The sequence below is a fragment of the Anabrus simplex genome, chromosome 3 (genome assembly GCF_040414725.1).
Source record: "Anabrus simplex isolate iqAnaSimp1 chromosome 3, ASM4041472v1, whole genome shotgun sequence".
Taxonomy (NCBI): domain Eukaryota; kingdom Metazoa; phylum Arthropoda; class Insecta; order Orthoptera; family Tettigoniidae; genus Anabrus; species Anabrus simplex.
In genome coordinates, this window is record NC_090267.1 from 263,592,092 (window position 1) to 263,616,335 (window position 24,244).

Here is a 24,244-nt window from a genome sequence, read left to right on the forward strand (position 1 = left end):
TTTATAATCTCCAATAAGGGACCATTTATTGGTATTATAAATTTACTCATTCGGAACAAACATTTCAGATTCCCTATGGGAATCAGAATCTATATCACCAGAATAAAAATAAACCACAGCTGCGCAGGAACGGCTACGATTCAAGGTTACGCTTATCCAGGCTAACTTGAATACAGTCCAGAGCATGGACATTCGCTATAGGCAATAACTCGGATATGGGCGTGAATGTGTTAAGACTAAAGCGGTCTAAAATGCTCCGCGCTGTGCCACAATGCAAGACTGGAGCTTCCAGCTGACCAACATGAGAGCGAGGAGATGGTATTTGCGCACGGCCTCGCCATTATGTTTACACCATGGTTCCGAGGGACACTGTCATAGGCATTTTCAATGTACAAATATGTAATCACGAGATACTTCCCATGTTCCCAGTACTTTTGTGTAAGCATCCTTACGGTGTATTTTACAATCCTGAGTAAAAACTGTGTCGAGTGGAAAACTCAAATGTGAGTGAACTTGTTTAATTTAAATCCACAGCCTGTTTCCGGTCATTCGACTGGATCAGGGATGGAATGAATGAAACCTCCATCTAGCGGCGAAGATAGGAATTGTGCCAGCTGCCGAAGCCTGTCGCACTCCGCTGGGGCAATGATTGAGTGAGAGATGAAATGAAATGATAGTGGAGTGTTGTTGGAATGAATGATGACAGGGAAAACCGGATTACCCAGAAAAAAACCTGTCCTGCCTCCCCTTGTCCAGCACAAATCTCACATGCAGTGACCGGGATTTGAACCACGGAACACAGTGGTGAGGGGCCAGCCCGCTGCCGCCTGAGCCATAGAGGTTCCCTGAGTGAACTTGTATTTAAGTAAAATATTAGTTCAATAAATTTAATGAATAGCACGACATACTAACTCTTTGTGTAATGGTTTAAATGTTAAGGACTCCGATAACCCACCACAACTGGTGTCTGTAGTGAGATTTATTTGGTAGTGTTTCTGTGCTATGTCATTTCTAGACTAATTGATGAGATGGAGTCTAGCCTCCAGGCCTTCTTCAATAAGCTCTGTAAACTTAAAGCTAGTCAGGATGAACTTGAGAGAACTCAAACTAAACTGAACTGAAGAACTTAGGGTAGACAGTACAAGTTATGCGAGGAGGCGCATGCTTTTGAAGTGAAATTAAGTGGGATTATGCAGGACATACATGAAATGGTTGATAAAACATTCGAAGGCAATACCTCGGATTGTTCAGTCCGATGTTTTAGACTTGAGGCAAGAAAGGAATGAAAGGATCGGCAATGTCAGTAAACAGTTCCGGACAATTCCTCAGATTATGGAGTCCATCGTTAAAAACTTGAGGCAACAGACAAGTGATCTACAAGGAAGAATGTCTGCTCTGGACCCAGTTAAAAACCTTGGATGATCATGATGATTGGACGCTGGAGGAAAGGCGTCCAGTCGGGTGCTGTGTACAATGATATCATGGGGACACTTCAGAGATACTACAGTTACCATCACGTGACCTCTGCCTACAGAATCTTAACTGACATCATGGGTGGGCAAAATAACTACTGGAATTTGCCATGGAGGCAGAACAGTTAACCCACCAAGTGTTATATCGATTTGCACCAGAGCGGGAGCTGCCTACACCCTTGTTGACCACCGCCAGAACAACAAGGCTCCAGGATAACCATTTGCTGGAAACATGGTGAGTATGGTTAACTTAAGAAGGACTGCCGGCAGCGGATACGAGCAGTCAGGAGGGAATTGATTAGATGTTCACTCATTACCACTTGAGTAATGCCTGCCACCACTGAGGCTCTAAAGGAATCTTCTCTTGGCGGTGTGGAGATTGCAGACATTGAGGAGGGAGTGCCACTCAGGGAAACAAGAACAAAAATTCACCAAGATGAGGTACTCAGCAGTGATGCCATTACTTTCCCGTTGCTGCAAACTGTACAGTCGCCAAGAGGAGCGATGGCAAGCTGATTGCTGATGGGTGGTTCAGACAGGCTGTGCCACGCCACGATAGACATGGGACGGCACTCAAAATTGCCTAGCTGGACACCACCATGGGGCAGATAGAGCGGGAGCCAAACTGCCCTTACATGCTCCAGACACAGAGCAGTTAATGCTGCAGAATGTAGCTTAACTATGTATGATCTTCAGTCAAGTACATTACGAATTAGACATTAATCACAACAGACACATTTTTGTTTATAAATTGGTGGTATATAAAACTATGTGTATTGTATTTTAAAAATTAGTACTTGTCAATGGATACCAGTGCTTTTTCAAGTCAATTGATTAAACTGAAAAAGAAAAGGGAGAAGAGAAGAAAAAGTAAAGCTAGATGGTGTTACTCCTCGAACTAGACATCCACTGACCAAGAGACCAACAGTACTACTGGTACTTGCTCGCATATTGCCAACCTGAATGCAGGTTGTTAAATTTAAAGGGCCATTTTCTTGTTAAATAAAGGCCGTTGGCACAAACCCTCAGGCACATATGTTATTTTCTGACATAGTTCAACCCCCCAAAGTTCAAACAAAATTGGTGACCCCATAGCTGTTGCTTCCCCTTTGATAGATTTTCAAAACTGGCATTTAATTTTCGGGCTTGTAGGCCACTATCCAGTAGGATTTGAAATTCCAGCGCTTCACTCAGAGAACTGCATTTTGCATTTTCAATGGTCTGATGTGTACGGAGGTTAATAGTGGACTAGAGTTGTACCTATTTACCATCACTATATAAAACAGTTGTTCGTATACATAACTTTACTGTAAGGAGCACTCCGCCGTGGTGGAGAGCGAAAACTGCATTTGGCATTTTCGAGGGATCTGTAGGTTGTGGTTCTTGCCTTAGTTCCTTTATACTTGAGAAGTCTTCAGTTCTTTGTTTTTGAAGGCAGGAATTTAGTCTCTCGTAACAAGTTCACATGGGGGTGGGGAAAGCAGTAAAAAGGGAAACTTATACAGGAGTTGGGACGGAGGAGAATAAATCTGCAGCCACGCACTATTAGTGTGCCGATCGGTATGTTCTGGCATAGACATACCATGAATACGACTAGGCATGGCTTCCCTCTTGGCAAGCTGCAGAACCTGTCAGGCAGACCCTGCCGCGATCACGTCGGCTGGAGAAGCTCTTCGTGTGATCAGACCTGCTCCGCCAGCCCTGCTTCCTTATGTCCTGGTGAGGTGCATCAAGGAGCGTGTTGGTGGGACCCAGCGTGCAATCACGTTATTGGCTAGGGAAGCTCTAAAAAGTAGTGACTGACAGGCATAGATCCTGTTTATCGAACTTTGGAACCTATGGATCCTTGAAAATACTGAATGTAGATTCTGCTGGAATTTCACCAGCTTCATACCCCACAGGTGTATGGTCTATAATGCTATAAGACTTGTATTATCAAAGACAAGGGGGCTTATGGTTAGTCTATCCACTGATGAGAAAAGAAACCAGGAAAAATCTGTGTTAGTGTCTGGAATCTTGTCACCTTCTGGGCTTGGTACATCCATCTTCCTCGTAGATTTTCGTTTTTGTGTTTAACTGTTGTATAGTGCCTATTTCATGACACGAGATATTCAAAAGGAAGTGTGTCTTGAAGTTAAGAGTGGGTGAACCGTTACAGAGCTTCCTGCCAACCCTGAGCATACCTGATGATCTGGCGGGGAAATTGAATCTCCAAGTGAAAGCTGTTGAACCCGTGCTGGAGGCAGGCGCACAGATCCAGCAGATGATCAATGTAGAATGCATCGAAGACTTTGTAGGTAATGTACAACTTACGTAAATATTTTGTATGATTTCTAACGTCTGTTATTTACTCAGTGCATTTGTATCTTCTGTTCTTTGTCATAATTTCAAATGGAAGTTAGTGTGGTGGGGGGGAAAGAAATAAGGCTTGCATCTCATGTGAAGGAATTGCTTTGAGAGAAAGGATGGACTGTTGAGAACTGTATTATTATGCATCTTATTTTGACAGTCTTTTTTCATAATTGTGGTTCAGCTGCTTATGGGTCTTGTGGTAGAAAAGAAACTAAATTTGCTTCTTAGTTCTGGCTTTTGTGCATCTGGTAATTTGATCTGACATTAAACCATTTTACCGTACAAAAGTAGAAAATACAATGAGAAGAAGACTACTCATTGTATTTGTGTATAATATCAATACGGAAATGAAACTTATAGATTACAAAAAGTAGAAAATGTCAGGCATTAGGAAGGTAAACTTCCAGTTAAGTGTTAATTGAGAACAAACTTGAAATGGTTTTTTAATTTTTTTATTTCAAGTTTTTCAGTCTGTCAAACATAAGATACAAATTTATAAAACACTGGGACATACCTGAAGAAAAAGAATTATTAATAGAATGATAAGTTTCACTGTATAATAATGTCCTTGGATTCTTTCAGATCACTTTTTGCATATTTGTATATGTATAAGGTTGTTTACATTGTATAAATTTGTCAGTTATGAATGATTGATATTATGAAGTTTTTCAGTCAGATACCCTTCCTAATGACAACCATATATGGAGAGATGTATTCACTACTGCATGATTCTTTGGGGCCTGGTGTGTTCTGTGTAAATAAGTTGCATATTAGGATTAGCACAGACACCTGGTCCGCGAGCTTGACAGAAACGTTTGCAGAATATTTCCTGTGAATGAACAGAGTTTCTTATACAGTAGCTATTTGTTTTAAGTTACATGGACACAGACAGATCTTAATGGTGACAGTGGGGTTGGAAAGGTCTAGGACTGGGAAGGAAGTGATCATGGCCTTACGGTACAGTCCCAGAATTTGCCTGGTGTGAAAATGGGAAACAATGAGTGGAATTTGAACCCATAATGTCCCTAATGCAAGTTCACAGCTCCATGGCCCAAACAGCGTACCGAACTTGCTCAGTTGTGCAGTAGCCAAACTGTTCAAAAGGTTCAAATAGAACAGCAGATTGAATTACAGCTTGGTTGTTGTTGTTAACCTCATCTCGAAGATGATGAATGAAGCATTCAATCCGTACAATATGTGAATGAACATATTTATGGTGTTTGATACCACCACAAGAGAAGTTTTTATATTAAGAAATAATTTCAAGCTGTGTAGAGAAAGATGGGAATATTGAAAAGAGCACCTAGTAGGATAAAACAATGACAAATTTGTGTAAAATAAGGGAGACAAAGAAGAATCTGTACATCTTCATACATTGCCATTTTCAAACAGATTGGCTCTCTTCTCATCAGTACCTCTTCTTCTTGGTCCCCTGACAAGCGCGTTTCTACATCCTAGCTTAATGTGGAGGGCAGTCGTTAACACTCGCAGATGGGCTATTTTTACATCTTGATTGTTTGATGTTCTTGTCTTCCTGTATATGACTTGATTCACAGTTGTTTGTTCCTTTCCATTTCTTATATTGAGCTGTTGGGTTCCTTTCCTCAGTTTGTTTGTCTTGTGTTGTTAGTCATTTACTGCCTGTGTTCATCCAACCCTTTTTATTTTATTGTAATTGATTTTTTTTTTTCCTTTTTGTTTATCCAGTTTTCTTCTTACCCCAATTCCTTCATCAAGACTGAAGTTCTGTTGAAAATCTCTTCAAACGTGAAACAAATCACATCCCCTACTACGGGTCATTTATTTTTAGGACATGCCACAAGTTCCAAACACACAGTCCTATGGCATGATATACCAATAGTCAGTTTCCTCAGAAGACAGGATGTTCAGACATTCCAACTACCATTCACTTGTAATTTCTAACACAGGCTAGCTATTAACTTTCACACTGCTGCGCATGCAGTATAGGGAGTGCGGAGAATGATTGCTACTCTGCTGCGTCCATTATTACGAGAATAGTATCTGTCGGATTATATGTACACTAGCCGTTACCCACGGCTTCGCTCGCAAGAATTTGGTAAGTTGATAACAATTAATTGTTCCTCGGTACTGCACTAAGAAATTATCTGAAAATCCCCAAAGTATAAAAACTCGCTGACAAACTGCACTTCATTTACCCCAGAACTTTTTTTGTAAACCACATTTGTGGCATTGGCTTTTGGGGCTAGGATGACCAGGCTATTGGCAGAGCTAAATCTAGAACATGCCACATGGAACTCGACATGTGAGAAACAGTCCTCTTTTAAGTTGAAACAAAGAAACGGCGGCTTTATTGCTAAAGGAGATACCAAATACCAATTTTCACGCCTGTAACATGTTGAGTTTGAGATATACTGTAGATATACTCATTTTAAAAACTGCCCCACTCCTTGGTTGAGTGGTCAGCGTTTGAGGCCTTCAGTTCACAGGGTTCCGGGTTCAATTCCGGGCTGGGTTGGGGATTTAATCTGCCTCGGGGACAGGTTGTTTGTGTTTGTCGTAACTCTCCTCTTCACATTTACTCAACACAACACATTACCAACCACAACAGGAACACGCAATAGTAATTATATCCCTACACACGGGATTGGTGTCAGGAAGGGCATCCAGCCGTAAAAGTCAAATCCGCATGTGCGACACAGTTCACACCCGCAACTCCACAGGTGTGGGAAAAGCTGTAGAAGATGATACTCATTTTAAAAAGTTGCTTGTTTTTTTTTATTATTTCACCCCCTTAAGTGGATTTTCCAAAAAAGTGTGTTCATTTATTTTTAAAGAGATTCAAAGTACCAGTTTTAATGCCTGTAACATCTCCAGTTTCTGAGATATATATATATATATATATATATATATATATATATCCTCATATAAAGAATTCAACTCCTTCCTCACTTCTTTTCACCCCCTTACCCCTTAAGTGGATTTTCTGGAAACAAAAATTTGTGTTCTTTTATTTTTAAAGGAGATTCCAAATACAATACCAATTTTCATGTGTGTTAGGTTTCTGTGATATATTGTAGATAATCTCACTGCTGTAAGAGTACTGGAGCTGATGTTGCCATGGTTACGGCAGTTCATTTCTTTATCCGATTCCTAGAGCAGGGGTAGTGTGGTGCCAATATTTCAAACGGTTGGTTTTAGGACCCATAGGGCTTAGAGTTTTGTTCTTTGTGTCGAGGGGCTTAAATAGAGCTTTATCTCGTCCTTGTACGACAAATTCGATATTTCGCCCATATTAGCCTGGTATTTTATATCTCCCCCCATGCCCCCCACCCCCCACCCCTCACTCCCAAATTGTTTTGAAAATAAAATACAGCCATGTTCGCCAGGGATAATAAATATTTAAATTAGTAAAATAATTTTTAGAATCGGTCCAGTTGTTCCTGAGTTTAGCCATTACGTACAAACTTTTTACCTCTTTATATAATAGTATAGACAATACTCGCAATATAAACATTGCAAGGAATTTATAATTCTTGTATACCCCTGCTCCAGAAACTACCATATCGTGCAAAGGACACAGATTTGGAAACATGTAGGCTACCTACCTTTTTCAAATTAAACAGTTTTGGACAAGCCTTGATTAACCATTTGGGACAACTCTTGATTAAGTAATTTCATATCAAGATGCATAGGAATTCATTAATGCACTTCTGGTGTTTATATTGAATAATCCCAGTTATTTACTATAATATGGATATACATTTTTATTTATTTTGGACCTCCCTGAAATGTTATTCCATGTAGTTATATATTTTTGTTCAAAAGCAGGCAGGACCTTCTGCAACTACCAAAGTCTTTCATAGCCACTCTAGCAAGCTGGTAGGATTCACCATATTTTTTTTGAGTATTCTTGTTGTTGGGGATTCTTAGAGAATGCCATTCCTACTTATATGCTCTTAGTTAATGCCATGCTCATTGTAGACGATAAAGGATTGAATAAATGACGTGTATGTTGTTCTTCTGAACTATATGAATTTTTAACTAATCGTAGATATTCCCTCTTATCAATAACATGGACTGCAAAAACCACCAATAAGGCAGTTTTAGAGCATGTCAAGCTCTTAGTTATTGGTTGGTATGAGTATGAAGCTGGGAGACTAGCATACTTTGGCTATGTTATGTGATCAGATGCATTAGAAAAAGCAATCGTGCTAGGAATGACCAGTGGTATCCTCGAAAGCTTTAGTATCTCGTGGCCAGAAATATTCATTTCAGGCAAGAAATCGGTTACAGCCCTCAGAACCGCCCAGTACCTGCTTACACATTCTCTCTCATTGGTCACATCCATTAGACATGTAACACATGCACACATCTGAAGATGGAGGGGAGGTGGAGAGAGTGAAGTACGGGATATCTAGCATGATCGAAATACGCAAAGGGGAAGGTACTTGCTCCCCGCTTGCCTGCACGTCCTCCCTGGCTTGACAACGATGAGAGAGGGGTCGAGGGGAGTCCTTGAGGGCAACAGACATACTGTGTATATCAACTCATTGAGGATCAAATTCTCCAGTTTCTTTGTAATTTTTGTGTGCGAACGCTGGCAAAAATAAAAGCGGTCTCGACCATGACGTAATTATCACACTCAACCACTGTAAGAAAGTATGACCCATATCTTCATCAATATTGGCCCTATTAAGTTAAACTATGTTAATACTCATGCAGACAGTGTCAGAAAAAGAATTAATATACTTTGCACTAAAATATACACGGATATCAAATTTGAATGCAAGAAATTAAGATGAAAGACGGTAACTATTTCATATAAAGATTTAGGGCCTACCCTTTTACTGATATATTATACCATTCGTTTTTCTTAATTTAATTATGGGAAATGGGATAGAAATTAAATGGGATAAAATGACTTACACAAGACAGAAACAGTGCTTACATTTAAAATACATGTAAATGAAAATTATTCACAATCCAGAAAAATAATGGTAGGTAAAAATAAAAATAAGATTCTCATATCACAGTAAAATGTCTTAAAAGAAACAAAGGAGTGCATTTTGTAATAAAAATGTAAATAAATAAAATAAACTCTTCCTTCACACGAAAATAATAGTATTTGTATAATCTAAAACAGTATTCTAGTTTTCCATAAAAATAATTTTCTAGCAGTTCAAACGATTGGAGGAAACTAATTAGGGAAAAACGGAAAGAATGGTTCTTCCTTGCATCGCAGTTAAATTACAGTTAAATTGTTTTCCTTTATTAGGAAAAGCTAGTATAGCCAGAATGTTTAACCATAGAAACATCCTAATCAGTTCCCAAAAAATTGGAGTTGGGAGTGGTCTCTGAGTGTGCAACGTCGCAAGCTACGCCTCCTGGAAGACAAATACATGGGACGTTGTCATGGTTACTTCTCCTTGATCTTCAGGGTTGGCCAAAACCTTCGTCCAAACGTTACTGGTTTCCTTTTCCACCCGGAATTCTTGTGATTGCGATTGTACAAGAAGACAAGGTTGGCAGAAGACTCGTTGGTTAGACACCATTAAAACATACTCCACCCTCACCCTGGAACAACTAAAGGAGGCAGTGTGGAACAGGACAACTTGGAGACCATTAATAATAATAATAATAATAATAATAATAATAATAATAATCGTATGGCCTCAGCTACCGTGTGCAGACATTTCAATTTGACGCCATCTGGCTGTCTGCTCGTCAATTTCGACGTCCCGTTTTACTCTAGGCCCCCACTAGATGGCAGGCCGAGTAAACCGAAACTCTCTTGGGCGTCTATGGCTGAGATTTAATTAATTTTGTCGGGTAAACACCAAATGTGTCACCAGAGATCTTTTACATGCCGACATCGTACGACATGGAGTGTCGAATGGACTTTTTTCCGCCCTTCAAAAATCTGACTACCTCTGCCGGGTTTGAACCCGCTATCTTGGGATCCGGAGGCCGACACTCTACCGCTGATCATCGGTGGTTAGATTCGACTGAATGGATGACATTATCAGATATTCCTCCACATTTTGGTCCCAAAACTTTGGAACACTTGCACAGGAGCGGTATGTATCACCAGTGCCTTTATTTCCTGATAAGAACAACTTGAGTTGAACAACATTTTTGTTTGCTCGTAAATCGGAACCTAGAAAAAACAATGACATTGCTGTAATGAGTATGATAGTAAAATAGCTTTATTGTTAACAAGATCGATTCTATGTGAACATGTAGCATGAATCTATTCTTTAGTTGTTTATGTATCCATTGAACCTAGAGTTAATATGTTGAATAAAACAAATGTTTGGTCTTGACTAACTAGTGACTTCAATGCAATTTATTCAATATATACTGTATCATAAAGTTGTAGCAAAACTAAAACTTCACGAACCAAGGTCTGCTAGATAAAAGAAAGGAATGTGGAGAAGTTTTTGCATCCAGAACAATTTAGATTTATATCTCTCATCACTATCTTCTTCACAGGAATAATGTACTGGAAGAAAAAGTTTTACTGATTTCTTGACTTCTAATTTGAGAAAACTCACCAGCTTCCTAATTAGGAAAGAGTTGCACCATCTGATATATAAATCACAACAAGAAAGCTTCCCAGAGGAATATGAAGCACTTTGTTTACCACTTCCCAGGACTTCTAAGGTTGCATGTTTTCATCCCCATCAGGAAGACAACCTTGTTCACCTCGGAGGGCTCCAATTTGCAGAACTCTCCAAAAATTAAATACTCCCCTTATTTCTAAATGGAAATGACCATTTCACGCAACTACTCGTACACCAGACTCTCGTATTGACTACTTTACCTGGGAGTGAAATTTGTACCCTCTGAACTTTGCGCTAACTGCTGGATCCTTTTGATCCAGATAAGGCATCTAAAATGTCTTGCATAGATGCTTGTCTTGCAAAATTGCCAAAAACTCGCCAGTAAAAGAATTTGAAGCCTTGTTACCAGATAATTGTGTTCAGCCTTCACTCCCCTTCTCAGTCATTGGTTTAGATTTTGCTGGTCTGCTTTGTGTGAAGAAGGTTAATACATTCAGCAAGTCATGTCTTCTGTTCACTTGCATCACGACATGAGCATTACTCTATTTGGATATGTCTGTTGACAGATTTCTTAAGGCATTACAAAGATTTGTAAGTCACTGAGGTCTCCCACATACAGTTTCTGAAGATAATCCCAAGACATTCCTAGAAGAATGCAGAGAACTAGTCAAATTTTCTTCCATCTTGTATTCTCCCAAAATATCCCAGTACTTAGCTGTCCATGGGACTACATGGAAATTTACTGTTCTACAGTCTACTTGATGGGGAGGATAATGGGAGGGCATGGTTTGCACAGTTACAGGGTGTCTGAGGAAGAATGTAGGAAAACAGCAAATAGACAAAGAAGTACCATCTTGCCTGAAATAGAAGGCGCCATCAATTCACAAACTTTAGTTGGTAATGGGAATAGTGATTGCTCGACACCAGCACACTTTCTCCACGGAGGCGAACTGACAGACATGCCTACTAAATGAGAATTGAACATAGTCAACTTAAAGAGCCACGCATTAAGTAACCATCCTAGATATTCCTCCGTACATTATGATGGCCAGATCAGGACAGTGCAGGTCTGGAAGGCAGTCTTTTATAGTAGTAATAATGATCCCAACCACAGACTAGGTGTTGGCATTATTTTATCAGAAGATATTAGTAATTCAGTGATAAGTTTGTCATGTTACAGCTGCAAGGGATGTCGTTGAATCTTAATATTGTAGAAGTATATATGCACCAACTATAAAGATAATTTAGTTGAAAAGTTCTAGGAAGTAGTTACTACCCTGAAGAACCTCTGAGACATGTAAACATAATACTGGGAGATTTCAGTGCAAAAATTGGTTAGGCCAGATCTGGTGATACAGTAGGTGATTTTGATTTGGGCGTAAGAAACACAAGGGGTGACCTTCTGGTTCAATTCCCCCCTCCCCTCAGGAAGACGACCTTGCTGTCACTAATGTTTTTTCATTTATCGCCAAGAAGGCTATGTACGTGGAAGTATCTGCAAGATGGTCCAAACAATACAGTGCGGAATCAAATCTCGCTAACAAAAGGTTGAGGAATAATATTATTTTAATGAAAATGCACACACCAAGGTAAAACATTCTCCTACTTACATTTTTGGAGGTAGATCCCTGAGGTTTTTTCACAGCACACAGGTGAATAGAAAACACACCAGTGTCACTATAATTGCAATAGTTTCATTTTCTTAATTCAAAAATATTTGTATTTTTGATTATTTCTTTGAAAAATATAAATTTCAAATTTGACCTAGTTTTTACTTAGCGTGTTTTTTATCGTGGGTATGATGCCTTTGTGAGAATATTCACTGTGTGTGTGTGTGTGTGTGTGTGTGTGTGTGTGTGTGTGGCAGGGGGGAGGGGGATACTGGTCTAAAAGAAAAGGCTAACAAATGTTAACTCTTTGTATTCTTAAGTGACCCTTTTGCGAAGGAGGAGAAGACGACACTGATTATGTGGGATTACTTTCAGATTAGATTTATTCGTTGAAACATTTTAAGGAATTCAGTCCTGAAGATCCCCTCCTCCTCCTTCCCACCATATCCATGCCACTCTTCAGTCCATTGTTTTTCTGCTAATGTCTTCAGTCCAAGGTTTTTCTGCAGCACAATGTCCAACTTATTTTTCATCTTTTTCCCAGCAGTTATTGAAGATTTTATTTTCAGCCTTATACAGTTCAAGTTGCATGCACAGCCTATTCAGAATACTTGCAAGTCAGTGGACGAACTGGTTTCTGCTATTTTGGTGGAAGCTGGAATTTAAGGAAAAGGAAGGGTAAGCAGTATAGGCTGTTAAGACATTGAGGACAGGTCCCGAACAGAGGCTGCTACCCTGTGCAGACCAGATAGTTCAAGCCTCCAAGAAGGAAATTACACTGCTGCACTCGAAACTACCGTAACTCAATGTATTGAAGACATTGACTTCAAAATTGGAACATATACTCGCTAGGTTGCTTATTAGTCTTGTTATGGTGTGAAATCTTCCAAGGCAGTAAAAGTTGTGGCTCCAGTTAAGTCTTTCTAAGCAGAGTATAGTAGGAATGCCCAGTTTGTGCTTATCATTTACTTATTTTATTCAGGTATGCAAGGATTTCTCTTTACGGCAGAGCCTCTCAGCGTGCATGCACCGGTGCATATCAGGCACAAGGTGCAAAAGAAGACTTCACTAGGTTGACCAGAGTGCAGACCCCCATTCCTCGATTTTAAGCAATAGCGCTGTCTCTCTTTCCCTATGCCTGTCTCCCCCTTCCTCACTTGCTCTGAAGCGCTCCACCATCCGAGCAGAGTTAAGCCGAGCTTAGCAGAGTCGCCCCTATTTAAAACACTGGTCCGAACAGTGCCAGGTTGGGCAGATGCACGGTGCAGGAACCTCTGCACCTCGGTTTGCACGCGTGAGATTTTGGGCGTTTTGAGAGGCCCTGCTTTGCGGTCTCTCCCTGTTTAGTGTTGGCCGTTAATTATTGCAAATATCCAACTCAGTGTCACTTGGTACGTATGATAACCGGTCTGCATATAATGAATTGCAAATATCGTTATCTGTCAGCAAATGAATTCACCGTGCCATGTTGATATTTGCGCTGGAGCTCCAGGAAATAGCTCTACATATCTGATATTATTTTTTTAAATACATGAGGATTTAAAGAAAGATGCAGCAATAGTGATAGTTTATCTTACATGACTACACGGTTTGGAATTAAGTCTTTCCCACTATTGTATCAATGATCAAGGAAATGCAGGGTGCATAAAAGAGGGAATTCTCATAGCCAGTCACCTACTATCAGCTGAGAAACTACGAGAATTCTCGGCTTGTCGCCCATGTGGCACATCAGATAATGAATCTTTGTATAAATGTTGAAATACTTTGTCACACAAGGCAAATTGCCATGGGTGTGTACCATCTTGACAAATGTCTCTAGCCGCGTGCGTAATATCATATAGGTTGTTTTCATGGTTACAATGATCGTAAAAGTACAACAATTACTGGCACTAACATTGGTGATCCTACTATTCCATGGTATGATGGCAGATAGTTCAAACTCTAGCTAACAGACAGCGAAATATGCTGAAAACTAAGCCAGTATGTAAAAACGGATATTTCTGGGGCCCGTCCACTACCGCTGACCGCAGTACTATGGAGATCTCTGGGGCTGGTCTTCAATGCGTTGAGAAAAATAGACAGATGCAAAAATCTAAAGAAACTTTAAATTGGTCACTACCATCTAAATGTCTTTTTAGGCATTATAAAACACCTTTATTATTATTATTATTATTATTATTATTATGCTAGGGGCTTTACGTCGCACCGACACAGATAGGTCTTATGGCGACGATGGGATGGGAAAGGCCTAGGAGTTGGAAGGAAGCGGCCGTGGCCTTAATTACGGTACAGCCCCAGCATTTGCCTGGTGTGAAAATGGGAAACCACGGAAAACCATCTTCAGGGCTGCCGATAGTGGGATTCGAACCTACTATCTCCCGGATGCAAGCTTACAGCCGCGCGCCTCTACACGCACAGCCAACTCGCCCGGTAAAACACCTTTATTTAGAACTAATTGTCAATGATAAACCTAATAACTTCATCTAAGCATGTATGTGTTAAGGAACAAGGGTTCTTTGCCTAAATTTCACTATCTAATCATTAGTCTCAAAAACATATGGCTATCAAATTATACATGGTATCTAACAGTTGAGTCTTCAACCAGGAGCATGATTACATCCTCAGATACCACCAAGGGTTATGTGGTAATAGGGAAACTGCAAAAACTGATAGCAGTGCCATTGGCCACTTGCCAATGGACTTTTAATACTTGGAAGAAATATTGAACATTTTAGATTTTTTAGTGTAACATTTCATTTCTCTTTGCTGAGAAATTAAAGATTGGAACTAGCAAGGAGATTGTATAATGTGGCAGACACCAATTTTGTTGAGCTTTCACAAGGTTAATCTGCATGGGTACAAAATTTAAGACCTATTTGGAAATTCTCTTGAATTTTGAACACTAGTTACAAGGCACTAGCTCCTTAATGTTAGGTGCAGAATTTTAAGTCTGTTAATTTTTTTTACTCCCTGCTGTTGTTTTTAATACACAGTTTAAAAACAGAATTTCAAGATTTCAACTTGTCCAAGCCTCCTAGGGTTAACTAAGATGAACAATTTTACTCTAGTAGCATTTTGTGCAGTATTGCTTTATATTGCTACAAGATGTATTGCTTAGTTAAAAAATATTTAAGAAGGATAAAAGAAAAGTGGGTGGAGGGGGGGAAGAACGAATCTCTCAATCCTGTTTTATAGGATGGCTTCTGTGTTTAAAAACTGAAATGCTACTAGAGAGAATATTGAAACTGGTATTTTGTACCATTGTAGAGTTACATAGTGAAAGGTTGACAAAATCGGTCCCCACCGTACTGTACACTCGCCTTGTTAGCTGAATTACAGAGTACATGGCGAGTTCCTTGCTACAGTACCTGACAGTAACTTAGCGATTCGAACAGCTACATATAGACATGTAAGTGTCGGTTATTCTTGATATCTAACCCTAGTGGTTATATCTACCTCACCAATTTCTTGTTATAAATTCATCATTTACTATTACTGTAGTATTATTTCATCTGATTTGACAATGTGTGTGAGATTTTAGCTGTTTTCAGATCTTATCCTGATTTCTTTTATGTGCTGAAACTTAGAGAGAGAGAGAGAGAGAGAGAGAGAGAGAGAGTGTGTGTGTGTGTGTGTGTGTGTGTGTGTGTTGTTTTTTTAATCAATAAAAGCTTGGTGAAAGAAGGAACCATAATTACCTTAATGTTGGTAAACTATTTATTTCTTACTTTAATTGTAATTGTAATAATTACAAACATCTTCCAAGGCCCTGGTTCTGTCTGTTCAAGATGTATAGAAAGATTGGTAGGAACGCAAATAACTGATCTGCTGCCCTCAAGAATAGTTACCTTGATAACCTGTGCACTTGCTTGTGCCAAGAAATTCTTTCAAACACTTGCCTTTCTTGACCCTAACCGTGTACTAGGTAACAACAAAATGTTTTGTGAGATTGTAACTTTAAAAAATAATTTGCTTTATGTCGCACCAACACAGATGGGATAGGAAAGGGTTAGGAGTGGGAAGGAAGTGGCCGTGGCCTTAAGGTACAGCCACAGCATTTATTTGCCTGGTGTGAAAATGGGAAGCTACGAATGCAAGCTGTTAGCTACGTGACCCAAACCACACAGCCACTTTCTCGGTGCTGTCCATCTCAATTTCATTTAGGTCTCTTTGCAGTTGCTCACAATCCTTAACTTATTTATTGCTCCATACAGTATAATATCATCCACAATAAGCCTTATCTGTGATTCCAGTTTTTTACTCATATAATTTATATATATCTATATGTAATTTACATGTATGTTCGTCAATCTTCCATATCTGTGATGTCAAAGGCCTTTGATAGGTCATCAGTAGAGATGGGAATTATAGGCATGGATAGGTTAGAATGCAAATGTATTTGAACAAGGCGCAAATGTATGTTACCCGGATGACGGTTCTGCGGTGAGATTTGTATAAATATTATCGGTCTGAACTATCAGAACCCCTATATTTTATGCAACTCCCCGACATATCTGTAAAGCGGCTAGATTTCACTTGCGCCTTGTTCAAATACGTTTGCATTCTAACCTATTCCTGCCTATAATTCCCATCTCTAGTCATCAGTGATACAGTCCATTTGATCCCTTGAATCTAAGGTAGCTGCTATATCTTTTTGGAATCCTACAAGTTGAGCCTCACAGGGTCAACCCTTCATAAATCCGAACTGTCTTCTATCAAACCATTTTAAAAAATATATAAATGCTATTTATTCAGGGCGTCAACCTAGAGCTCTTTTGCCCCTAATTTGCACCATATGTTATGAACCTGCGTGTAGTTGGAAATTGCGGAAGTGTACAGTGTTGAATGTGAGGAAAGGAATGTTAAGGACAACAAACACCCAGTCCCCAGGCCAGGGATATTAATCATTTACAATTAAAAACCCCTGATCTGGCCGGGAATCGAACCTGGGGCCGCCGGGTCACAGGCGGACGTGTTGCCCCCTACACCGCGGGGCCGGACATCAAACCAGTTAGTAATTAAATACATTTCTTTATCCATTTCTTCTGTTCACTTCTAGTCCTGTGGAATAGGCTACAAGAAATGTTAAAGAAGACCTTGAAGGGCTTGTTCTGGCACATACCTAGATGGAGGATCTCTCCATAGAACTGTAAGGAGGCATTATGCTTAAATGCAGTGCTTAATTTCCAAACGGTGCATGTTCATAGGAAATCGTGTACTCTCTGAAACTACAGAGTAACTTGGCTATGCAGTGTATCTATCAACTTGCATTTGGGAGATGGTGGGTTTGAATCCTACAGTCGGTGGCCTTGAAGATGGTTTTCTGTTGTTTCCCATTTTTACTCCAGGCAAATGCTGAAGCTGTAACTTAAGGCCATAACTGCAGCCTTCCCAATCCTAGTCCTCTCCCATTCTCAGATGTGGCAATTTCCCTGACTTTAACAGGAGAATCCAATTTTTCACCTTTACTCTCACTCTCCTGATCTCAGACACAGATCTCCTGATTTTGAAAGCAAATTCAGTGATATTTTGTTACTTAGACACTTCCACACTTTGCCTTGTTCTATCACTAACTGAGGAGACTAATATTTGATGGGCATTAATAGGGCGTTTTAAATATCAGAGTTTCTAAGTCTACTTGAAGCATTTTATAAATTCCACGTAGTAATACAAAGGGTGAGAATATTTTTAGTACATTTACAAAACAGAAGCACTGTTTCAATCAATGCCTTCTGAGAATACTTTGGAAAATCTGTTCAATAAGTAAAGTGCTCAGAGGAAAAAAATGAGTTTTTGAAGAAAGCTAAGTCAGCTGAGGTGTTGGAACAACGATCGGCACTAGTCACACAATGCTCAAGAAGTTCAAGGATAAGTAAACCAACAAAATCAGTGATGCAGCTGAGTAGTATAATATGTTAAATATTCTTGAATCAATGCAAATGATCTCATCAGTGATGTGTTGTAACAAGTCACAATGTCTTAATGTCCCGTGATTTTTTTTTTACTTTAGGAAGTTGGCACATCTGCATCCTTGACGTCCAACAAATCGCTAGGATGGGGGAAATCTTTATTCTATTGAGTTCAGGCAAGCATCGTCCTTGTACAATGCTCATAATGAAACTAATGAGCAGCACTTTTCATGAACCAGTGTTTATTATTGAAAAATCACACACACCATCTTAATCTACCAACTTTACTTCTCATTTACTTACTACTTCATTTATTTACACACATCATTCCCATAATTCTGCAAGCTTGAAAATATTCTTTAGCCACTCTCAAGTCCATGGGTTGGGGATATAAGGTAAGGGTGTATTTTGCCCGAAGGCAGGTCCGAACCTCCGTAGAGGTGTGCCTGAGCCAGAGTTTACGCACGGTAGGGTGGCCAGTTCCTTTCCGCTCCTCCATTCCCTTACGCCCCCACCAACAGCGTGCGGCAACCCATCCACTTCTTTCTGATTATATTAGATATGTTTGTGCAATTACTAACTGGTTTGATAGAAAACAATTCAGGTTTATGAAGGGTTATTCCTGTGAAGCTCAACTTGTAAGACCCCCTGTGGGTGGGGGACACAGATGAATACATCCACAGAATTCCTTCCCCGTCATAAGAGGTGACTAAAAGGTGCAACCAAGTGATGATGGAATTGGAACTATGAGATTGCTTGTGGTTAGTACCATTAAGTGAGGAACACCATGTGTCGGTTACTTGCGATTAATACCATTATGTGAGGAACACCATGGGTCTGGGCATTGCTTGTTATTAGTACCATAATGTTCATTTCACTGAGGCGAGGGAGTGGGCACTTGGCATCACGGACCGGCATCCATGCGGGAAGTGCTGCCATGCGCCATGCTGAATTGTGTTGGTTCCGCTGTATTCAGAACGTATCTGTTACCTATGAGTAGTACCACTATATGAGGAGCACCAATGGTCTCTGTTGCCTGTGGGTGGTGCCATTGTGTGTGACATACCATTGGTCTACATTTACCTGTGGTTAGTATCACCACACGAGGAACATCATGGGTCCAAGTTACCTGTAATTAGTACTGCTATAGGACGAACACCATGGTTCTGCTTTACCAGTGATTAGTACAGTTATGATGGGCCAGTGACCTGGATTTTGGACTCCTTTGGAAAACAAGAATCATCTCAGAATATGAGGCATTGTGAATTGGATCCGCTGATTGTTTTGGATTCATGGCCATTTTTTCATCATTCTTTTTAGTTTTTAGTCAGTGGATACATTTTGAAGTTTTAATTATAATTGCATTTCGTTGTACCTCGTACCTTTAGGGACTGATGATCTAGCTGTTAGGCCCCTTTAAATAAGTCATCACCATCATCGACTTGTGGGATTCCAGCAAGATATATTAGATACCTTAGATTCAGGAGATCAGATGGACTGTGTTGCTCAGGATCTATCAAAGGCCTTTGACAACACAAATATGGAAGATTATTGGCGAAAATACATATAAATAATATATATGTTACCAGTAAGAAATTGGAATTGCAGATAAGGCTTATTGTGAATGATGTTGTACTGTATGTAGCAATAAAAAAAAGTTAAGGACTGTCAGCAACTGCAATGAGACCTTGATAAAATTGAGATGGACAGCACCGAGAAACTTGTTGTGCGGTTTGGGTCATGTAGCTATCAGCTTGCATGCGTGGTTTCACATTTCCACACCAGGCAAATGCTGGGGCTGTACCTTAAGGCCACGGCTGCTTCCTTCCCACTCCTAGCGCTTTCATATCCCATCTGCATAAAGCAAATTTAGAAAAGAACGGTGAAAGGGCTGAAAAGTCAGGAAATTCCTCCATTTTAATTACTATGTTGGAGTGACTGTAACTTGTGAGGATCACTGTACTTGGGATTTAACATAAGGAAAGATCTCCATGAGTGTAAAATAAATGAAATTGTAAATATATGTTAGATATCTTCATATGGTTGTGAGGGTAATTTTTGGGGGTTGTAATAAGGATGTAAAGGTTCATACTCCTTGGCTGAATGGTCAGTGTTGAGGCCTTTGGTTCAGAGGATACGGGGTTTGATTCTCTGCTGGGTCAGATATTTTGATCCCGTTCCGTTAATTCCCCTTGCTCGGAATATGGCTGTTTGTGTTTACCCCAACACTTCTTCATATTCAAACGCCACACTACCAATCGCCACAAAACCACTGATTGTGATTACATCCCTCCACATAGGGTTGGTGTCAGGAAGGGCATACGACCGTAAAACAGGGCCAAATTCACATGTGTGACACAGTTTGTACCTGCAACCGCACAGGCGTGGGAGGCAGGGGGGGAAAAGAAAAACAACAAGAAAGGATGTTAAATGGAGGGCGTACGTTAAGACCCCAATTAGAGTATGGTTCTAGTGCAGAGGGTCGACACAGTTCAGCTCAATGAGCAGTGCTCTGACAGAAGGTACAGCCTAGCATTTTAATGTCCCATTCTATTCAATTCATTAAATTAATGGTGAGAAAACAGTAAGTTGTTTTGTATCCAAACGCTGTGTGCTCAGTAAATACGTTTACTCTGTCATTAGGTTATGCGTAGGAAACAAATTAATTTTGACGTGTGATAACTAAATACTCCTTTGACTACTACCTGTACTCTTAGAAGTACTGGAGTTCAACATAAAAGATTGTTTAGGAATACAGCACGATCTGCGTGAGTGTATTGCGTAAACATAATATACTCAGCCAGGTACATTGCTGTGGCTTTGCTTGCACCTTGACTCTGCATATCACCATCTAAACTTTACAGCACAAACTATTAGTCGGCTGCTCTTGGCTCTTCCCATACTCATGTCGTTAGCTCAAGGTGGTTTGTGTGTGTGTGTGTGTGGGGGGGGGGGGGTTGCTCTAATTGCCCACCTATGTTCTAGTGTATGGGATCCACACCAGCAGTACTTGATTCAAGAACTGGAAAAGATCCTGAAGAAAGCAGCACAATTTGTTGTGGATGATTTCTGACAAATGGGTAGTGTTACGAAAATGTTGTACATTAAGGGCTGAGAAGACTTGGGAAGTAAGGAGATGAATAGCTAGTCTAAGCAGAATGTTCCAAGCTTTCAGTGGAGAGATGGCTTGGAATGATTTATTAGAGTAGGAAACATTATAATATGATAGTTGGAATTCATGAGGACAAATTGGGGAAAATGCTCATTTATAGGAAGAGGAATTTGGGATTGGAATGATTTACCAAGGCTGATCTTCAATAAATTTCAAGCTACTTTGATATCATTTAAGAAGACTAGGTAAATAAACATAGGGGAATCTGCTGCATGATCGATAGCCTTAAATGCAGATCAGTGGTGTTTATTATTGTTATTATTATTATTATTATTATTATTATTCTCTGATGTTTTGAACCTCTTCAGTTTTTCTTTTCTGATTAGAATTTGAAGGAGTTGTTTTTCTAATTGCACTTACCATTAAAACAACCACCACCCTCATTCTTTGATATCCATACATCCCCAGTGCTCCATGCTCTTTTGTATGAAAATAAAGTACTTGAGATTGCAATGAAAATTTGGAGCTGTACTTCTTTGAACTAAAGTTGATATAACAAATTGTTTGTTTATAATCAGTGTTGTAGCATGATTTTGTTTTTGTTTTACAGATTCTCCAAGTATGCTGATCACCTTTATTTACAACAATGTGCCACAGAAGTTAACCATCAAACTTCCCCTCACTATCAACAAGTTCTTCGAACCCACGGAGATGAACGGCGAATCATTCTTTGCTCGCTGGAAAAATCTTGCTGGGTGAGCAGTAGTTTAACTTGACAATGGCCTTCTTGAGATGCATTTCTTGTTATTGTGCCCTAATTTGTTCCATAGTGCTCTGTGGTGGACTTTTCTTTTTGAAGTTTATTTATTTATTTATTTATTTATTTATTTATTTATTTATTTATTTATTTATTTATTTATTTATTTATTTATTTATTTATTTGTCGTTATTAAGTGGCGAAGTTAGGGCTCTTGGCCCTCTCTTACACTTAACCACATACAATTTTTTTATTTTTATTTTTACAGTATTAATCTAAAGTATCATTGTAATCAATTACTGTTATTGAGATATGTATGTCAGATAAGGAATTACAATAATACAATTAATTAAGGTTACTACTGATGAAAAATTATAGGATAAATAGAGTGGATAATAACAAAAAACAAAAAAAAATATATCAACTTATAACCTAAAGAATATATCTACAACTAGCTTAAAGAAAAACTTATTCAAATATAAGGCTAAAATAAATTAACTAGTATGTTACGATCTGAGTGAACTAAAATCAATGTTACTATGTAGTCTATTTCTATGAACAGTCTATAGCCTTAAATGAGAGTAGTAAGAACGTAAATCTAGTACGTCATTTTTGGTTTCATTCACACGTCATTCACTCTTACATTCATTCGAGTCAACTGTATGTACTCTGGAGGAATTTACGGTAGGCTGTTTTAAATGTCCTAGACGAGCAAGACTTTTTAATATCATCCGGGATCGTATTCCATAACCTCGTAGCGGAGACCAGAAATGATGGCTGTAGGTATTCGTTTGATGCGGTGCTATTTCAAGTAGTGATCCAGAATGAGTGTTAATTTTGTGGAACGAAGAAAGAAGCCTAAAATTGGACGACAGGTAGGTGGGGCTGTTTGAAGAAAGCAACCGATAGACAAGGGTCATTTGGTGCATTTTTCTACGGTCATTTAAACGTAGCCATCCCAACGTTTTGTAGTATGGTGTTATATGAGCATCATGTCGGAGCTGGAAGGCATATCGAATGCACGAGTTCTGTACACGTAGCTTTGTTGCTTGTTCACAGGTTAGATCAGTCAATAAACTGTTGCAGTAGTCAAAGATTGGAAATAGAAGTGTTTGTATGAGTTTTAATTTAAGGTCCAGTGGGAGAACATTTTTATGACGCTTCAAAGGATAAATAGATGCGTGTACTTTTCTGCACACATTGGTTATATGCTCATTCCAGGTCAGAGTCTCATTTAAGGTGACCCCGAGGTTTGTAACAATCTTGGAGTATGGCACTTCGGTATCATCAGTGGTAATTGGAGGAGGATTGTGATTACTATTTAGAGCACATAGTAATTTTTTGTGTCCAATTATTATGCTTTGGGTCTTTCGTGGGTTGATGAGTAAGGCGTTGTTCCTGGCATACGTTGTGAGTCATTGTAGGTCTGTATTCATATGCTGGATCGCTTCGCATATACTATCTACACTGGTATGGTAATATACCTGTAGGTCATCAGCATACAGATGGTATTTACAGTGGACAAGTGGTGATAAAATATCATTGATATGCAGGCTGAATAATAAAGGTCCAAGCACAGATCCTTGAGGCACGCCAGATAATCTGATAGCCCATTTGGACGTAACATCGTTTACTGAGACACACTGACGACGATTGGTGAGGTAGGATATAAAGAAATTGAGCGCATTCCGGTCAACGCCAAGGAAGCGCAATTTTGAAAGGAGTAGTTGTATATTGACTGTATCAAATGCACTGCTAAAGTCAACGAGCGTGAGTACCGTTCACCTGTCGCTTATCCATAGCAAGCCTGATATCATCTGTTACCCAAAGGAGTGCTGTCGTCGTACTGTGGCCCTTCCTGAAGCCAGATTGCAACGGGTCTAGTAGTGAATGATTTGTGAGATATTCAGTTAGTTGCTCTTGAATAAGTCGTTCAAGGGCTTTCGCAAGCGGAGGGAGTATTGATATAGGGCGGTAGTCTGATGGATAATTTGATGTGGTGTTCTTTAATACTGGAATCACTAGAGCATCCTTCCAAATGTCTGGAAAAGTTCCTGAGTTTATACAGTAATTGAAGATATGAGTAATGATCGGTAATACTGCGCCGATGACATTTTTTATGAAGCCTATTGGAATATGATCTGCTCCTTTCGATTGAGATTTAATGGAATTTTAAACTCGTTTTACTTCGTTTATATTGACAGTTCGCAATGAGAATGTTGGTTCAATATTCAAGTAATTGCCATCTTCGTGTAACGGGATTCCGTATTGGGGTCGAGTTTCTTTGATTTGATTACCAGTGAAATGAGAGTTAAGTATGTCCAACGATATTGTTGGTATATGAGGTTCTTTAATTTTTCCTGTTCCTATTGAACATAACTGATTCCACGCATTAACTGTATTGAAATTTTTTGTTTGATTTCTGATATATTTAAATTTACTGTTTCTAATTAATTGTTTCGTTTTGTTCCATAGACGACAGTATTG

General features: G+C 39.4%; 1 protein-coding gene across 1 annotated transcript in view; it reads left to right on the plus strand.

Moving 5' to 3' along the window:
* Window positions 1-24,244, plus strand: part of AP-2alpha (adaptor protein complex 2, subunit alpha) — a 267,807-nt gene that overhangs the window by 223,845 nt on the left and 19,718 nt on the right. The window contains exons 15-16 of the mRNA XM_067143004.2: window positions 3,631-3,769; window positions 21,611-21,755. Coding sequence (XP_066999105.2) covers window positions 3,631-3,769; window positions 21,611-21,755 — 284 coding nt within the window. The remainder of the gene's footprint in view (window positions 1-3,630; window positions 3,770-21,610; window positions 21,756-24,244) is intronic.